Genomic DNA, 5,279 nt, shown 5'->3' with positions numbered 1-5,279 from the left:
CCATCGAAAAGGAACATCAGTTAGTTTCTAACAAATTACCAAGACTTGCTAAGAATAGTGTTTTCACATAAAGATATGACAACTTTACTAAAGACCGTCAACATAGTTTATGTGGAAATTTGAAATAATCAAAAAAGATCTAAGTCAACTTTTACATGCGAATTCAAAATATTAAATACTCCCTCTATCCCACTTCAAATGTCTTATTTTCCTTTTTGGATCGTCCCACTTCAAATGTCTTGTTTTTTTTTTATGAAAAAAATTATCCTAAAAAATAAAATTTTTAGGACCCACATCACTTTTTCAACTCTACACCACACCACTTAATAATATAATTAACATTTTCCTAAATAACAGTACCGAAAAAAAACAAGACATTTCATTTGGGACGGAGGGAATACTATTTTTAGTCGGTACATGAATTAAATTCAATGTATTAGAAATGAATTAAGTTTCAAGTTATACACCATTAGAAAATAACATAGGTAGTTATCATCTAAAAGTTATCATCTAAAAATAATGGAGATAGAAAATGTAATATCAACACAAAGTTGTGAATTAATTTTTTTTTTGAAACAAAGTTGTGAATTAAATCAAACTTACTAGATTTGATCATGGCACAGTTCTTCTTGTACACTTCAATCCTCTGCCATCTGCTTCATTACATCTTCTTTCTGAGTTTAATAGTTGGAGCAGTTGACAATTGCAGTCTTGTACCAAATCAAACGCTTGTTATCGGGCAGACTTTGATCTCTCAAAACCAAGTTTTTGAAATGGGTTTCTTCTCACCTGGAAAATCTTCAAATAGATTCATGGGAATATGGTACAAGAGCACACCAGAAGTAGTAGTCTGGGTTGCAAACAGAAACCATCCCATCACCGCCTCACAAGCACCAGTTTTCATGATCTCCAGAAATGGAAGTCTTGTTATAAGCAGTGGCAAAAGCATTATCTGGGTGGCGAATTCATCAGGATCAGCGGTGGCATCAAATCCAGTTTTACAGCTCCTGGATACTGGAAACATGGTTCTTTTAAACGACAACACAAGCACGACGGAGGGCTACATGTGGCAGAGTTTTGATTACCCAACTGACACCATGTTACCAGGAATGAAATTGGTGGATGATGTTGATGCTGGTGTTGAGAGATATCTGACGTCATGGAGAAGTCCGGACGATCCATCTCCCGGTGATTATGTTCACCGGATCCAAAATCGGGGCTTGGCTGAGACGGTGACTCTAAGAGGGGCAAGCAAAAGATACCGAGTAGGACAGTGGAATGGGATGTATTTTTGTGGTAACGCACCCTTTCCCAATTCCATTTTCAAAACAGAACTGGTTTTCAGGCAAGAGAGGTTGATATCCATTGAAGAGGTCTATGAGAACTCAATTCCGGTGAGAACTACTTTGGATACATCTGGTACACTCCAGCGCCATACCATGAATATCAGAAAAGACAAGTGGAATCATGTCATCTCTTTTCCACAAGATACGTGCGATGAATATGATAGCTGTGGCCACAACTGTATCTGCAGATCTGACAGGCCAATTAGATGCCAATGTTTAAAGGGATTTGCTCCCAAGCTCCAAAAGGATTGGGATCTTCACGATTGGTCGGGTGGATGTATTAGAACTAAACCGTTGAATTGTGAGGGCGGAGATGGATTTCAAGAGATTAGAGGGGTGAAGTATCCTGATACCTTGAGATGTCTGTTAAATACAAGCATGAGCCTCGCTGAGTGCAAATCTGAGTGCCTTAAAAACTGTAGTTGCACCGCTTATGCTAATTCGTTCATCACCAATGGGGGCAATGGCTGCTTGATGTGGTTTGGTGATCTCATGGATACCAAAGGACTCTCTGAAGCAGATAGTAAGCAGAAGATCTATATCCGTGTGCCACTTTCTGAACTAGGTTAGTAGTTTCATAACTAGTAACTACCATTTACGCTATCTAGATCTGCATATCTCAGCTCCAAACTTAAGATGGATACTTGCACTACGTGCATGTTGTGACCTAATTGTTTCGTAAAAGTATGAATCATTAAACATAGAAGCTGTTCGAATTTGCCTGTAGATTTTAGCAGAGGTTTAGAAGAAGGGGAGTATAAAAGGCCTACTAAATTCATACTGGTATCAATTGCTTCTGGTGTTCTCGTCTCAGCCATTATCAATGGAGCTGTACTTTTTATGTCAAGACGAAAGGGGCAAGGTAACAATTGAACTTCTGTAGTTGACTGCTCTAAGAAAGAGAGTTTATTCATATTCAAAGCATAAACTCAAGCTAACTCTCAAGCATTTATTCTTTTTTACTCTCGCTTTTACCAGTAAAATGGAATGATGAGGATTTAGAATTAACTGTGATCAAAATGGCAACTATTGTGCAAGCCACAAATAATTTCTCAACGGAAAACTACATTGGAGTCGGAGGTTTCGGTACTGTTTACAAGGTAACATTCTAAGTGAGAGTGCTGAAGTTGGATTAAAAGTATACTCGTATTCTAACTTCCATAAGCAGGGGAAAATGCTATCAGGAGAAGAAATTGCTGTCAAAAGATTATCGAAATCTTCACAACAGGGTCTGGAAGAATTCAGAAATGAAGTTATGGTGATTGCAAAACTTCAACACAGAAATCTTGTAAGACTATTGGGATGTTGCATTGAAGAAGAAGAAAGGATGCTAATCTATGAATACCTGCAGAATAAAAGCCTTGACCTCTTTGTTTTTGGTACACTCTGATTAGCTTGTCATATCCCATACTTGTTCATCCTGCAAAAACCATTAAAATATTCATATGATGTTCAATCATTTGCAGATCACAGTGGGAGGAGACTACTGACATGGCCTAAGCGTTTTAAGATTATCATGGGAATTGCAAGGGGATTGCTATATCTCCATCACGATTCCAGATTAAAGATTATTCATAGGGATCTCAAAACGAGTAATATTTTACTAGACGGACATTTAAATCCAAAAATATCAGATTTCGGCTTAGCAAGAATATTTGAAGAGGATCAATCTCTTGCTAGAACAAAAAGAGTTGTTGGGACATAGTAAGTTTTCTTCATATCCTTAAATTCTTTCATTCATTTTCTATGGTGGCATTAAGATGAATACATTTATGCAGTGGATATATGGCTCCGGAATATGCAATTGATGGGAAATTCTCGGTGAAATCTGACATCTTTAGTCTTGGAGTGGTTTTGTTGGAGATTATCAGTGGGAAAAAGAACAGAGGATATGGAGACTCCGACCACTATCTTAACCTCTTGGGCCATGTATACAAATTAAAACTTTGATGCCATTTTCATGAAACAATTTTTCTCAGTAACTTACTTGTTGATATATCCTTGTGGCAGGCATGGTTGCTATGGAAAGAAAACAGGATTTTGGAGTTAATGGATGAGTATTTGAATGATACATTTGCGGAGTATGAAGTGAAGAGATGCATGCAAGTGGGATTATTATGTGTTCAGAAATTTGCAGAAGATAGGCCAAACATGTCATCTGTGGTGTCAATGTTAGGAAATGATGGAGTAATTTTGGCAGAACCTAAAGAGCCTGGGTTTTTTATGGAGAGAAGTTGCAGTCTTGCGAGAAGTAGTACTTCAGAAGATAAAACATTGACCATTACTGACCTGGAGGGCAGATGAGGAGCTCCACATCCATCATTTCTCGCTCTAAATCTAATCTTTTTCCGACGACGACTGAGGATTGTAGTTGAGTGTGTTGTCGATAAATTGAATTTGAAGTTGACAGTTAGGCGAAAATTAGGCATCTCATTTTTGAATGAGCTGGTCTTGTGTGAGGTCACCGCATACTATGCGGTTGGGTCAGCCCTAACCCGACCCGTATCAAAATATATTTCCAGATTTTTATAAATATAAACAATTGTGTGGGGTGGTATAATTTGCAACATGCGCTATACTTCTTAACCCAAAGGACAGGGGTTCGAAACCCACTGCCCCATGGTTCTTATTTGCTTTTTTTCGCCCTCTATTCCTGCGTTTTTCTTACTTTCCCCCCCCCCCTTTTTTTTTCTTGCCTACGTTTTTACCTTTTTCTGTTTTCTTCGAAACCCACTGCCCCATGGGTCTTATTCGCTTCCCCCCCCCCTCTCTATTCCTGCGTTTGTTTTGCTTTTTTTTTTTCTCCCTTTTTTTGTTGCCTACGTTTTTACCTTTTTCTCTTTTCTTGCGCGTTTTTTTTATTTTCTTCATATAATGCTTCACATTTTTCTTATTCTTTTTTTCTGATTTTTTACAATATTTTTTTTGTATTTTATTTATTTTCACATTATATTCCAAAGTAATTATTATTATTATTACAAATAGTAATTATTAACATTAAAAAAATAATATTTTTAAAACATTACTTTTCAGCATTTGAATAGTTACTTTTTCTTACAAAAATTATTACTTGACCAAATATACAAAATTACAAGTTCTAACGAGTAAAAGTAACATTATTTTTATACATATTAATAATTATTTTTATTACAATAATAATTATTTGATCAAATAACTAAATGTATAAATTGTCATGAATAAAAGTAACAATTATCATGAACAAATGTAATAATTTATAAATATTACATTTCATTGTAACAATAATTACTTTTTATTACGACAATAATTACTAAACCAAATAATTAAGAATAAAAGTACTAGCAAGTGAAAATAATATTACTTTTCTTAATATCAATAATTACTTTCACTTACAAAAATAACTACTTGAGCAAATAACTAAAAGTAAAAGTTCCTATAAATAAAAATAAACATTATTGTGAAGAAATGTAATGTTTTGAAAACATTACAATTCTTCATAATGATAATTACTTTTTATTACAACAATAATTATAACAAATGTAATCATTTTTAAACATTACATTTATTATAACAATAATTACAACAAATGTTAATATAAGTATTTACCTTTATTCATGGGTTAATTACGCCAAAACTCATGAACTTTGGGCCAATTTTCAAACTTGCCATGAACTTTTTTTTTTATATCAAAAATTCACTGAATTTAAGGGAGTGAACAATTTTTCCACGATTTTGAGCTCCAGTGAATACCGAGCTGACGTGGCAATTTTTAAACAATATCGAGCTGATTTGGCGCTTACTTGTACTGAAAAATTAACACATGGAAAATAATTAATGAAAAATATAAAAAATTAAATTAAATTAATCCATTTCCTTTCCCCACCTCCAGGTTCGGCGGAACGTCGCCGCCGGAATCGCATAGCGGTTGCCGCCCTTTCCAGGTGCTTTACCCTT

At 35.1% G+C, this 5,279-nt stretch overlaps 1 protein-coding gene and 1 long non-coding RNA gene across 3 annotated transcripts; one reads left to right on the top strand and one right to left on the bottom strand.

The window, feature by feature from the left end:
* Positions 1 to 418: 418 nt before the first annotated feature.
* Positions 419 to 3,778, bottom strand: LOC131007721 (uncharacterized). 2 transcript variants are annotated; one of them, XR_009096220.1, is made up of 2 exons: positions 3,636 to 3,778; positions 419 to 2,766 (listed from the first exon to the last, which is right to left on the bottom strand). It is a non-coding gene; the product is annotated as an uncharacterized LOC131007721 (long non-coding RNA). The 2 variants fall into 2 exon arrangements; XR_009096221.1 differs by having other exon boundaries at positions 3,334 to 3,652.
* On the top strand, positions 615 to 3,915 carry LOC131007661 (G-type lectin S-receptor-like serine/threonine-protein kinase At4g27290). The gene is made up of 7 exons (XM_057934586.1): positions 615 to 1,911; positions 2,074 to 2,208; positions 2,325 to 2,446; positions 2,515 to 2,725; positions 2,813 to 3,050; positions 3,125 to 3,275; positions 3,357 to 3,915. The coding sequence occupies exons 1-7, from the start codon at positions 615 to 617 to the stop codon at positions 3,648 to 3,650; spliced, it is 2,448 nt and encodes an 815-aa protein (XP_057790569.1). The 3' UTR covers positions 3,651 to 3,915.
* Positions 3,916 to 5,279: the final 1,364 nt, after the last annotated feature.

The sequence above is a fragment of the Salvia miltiorrhiza genome, chromosome 2 (genome assembly GCF_028751815.1).
Source record: "Salvia miltiorrhiza cultivar Shanhuang (shh) chromosome 2, IMPLAD_Smil_shh, whole genome shotgun sequence".
Classification (NCBI taxonomy): Eukaryota; Viridiplantae; Streptophyta; class Magnoliopsida; order Lamiales; family Lamiaceae; genus Salvia; species Salvia miltiorrhiza.
Note: the sequence above shows the minus strand (reverse complement) of the source record. Positions and strands in the feature narration are given on the sequence as shown.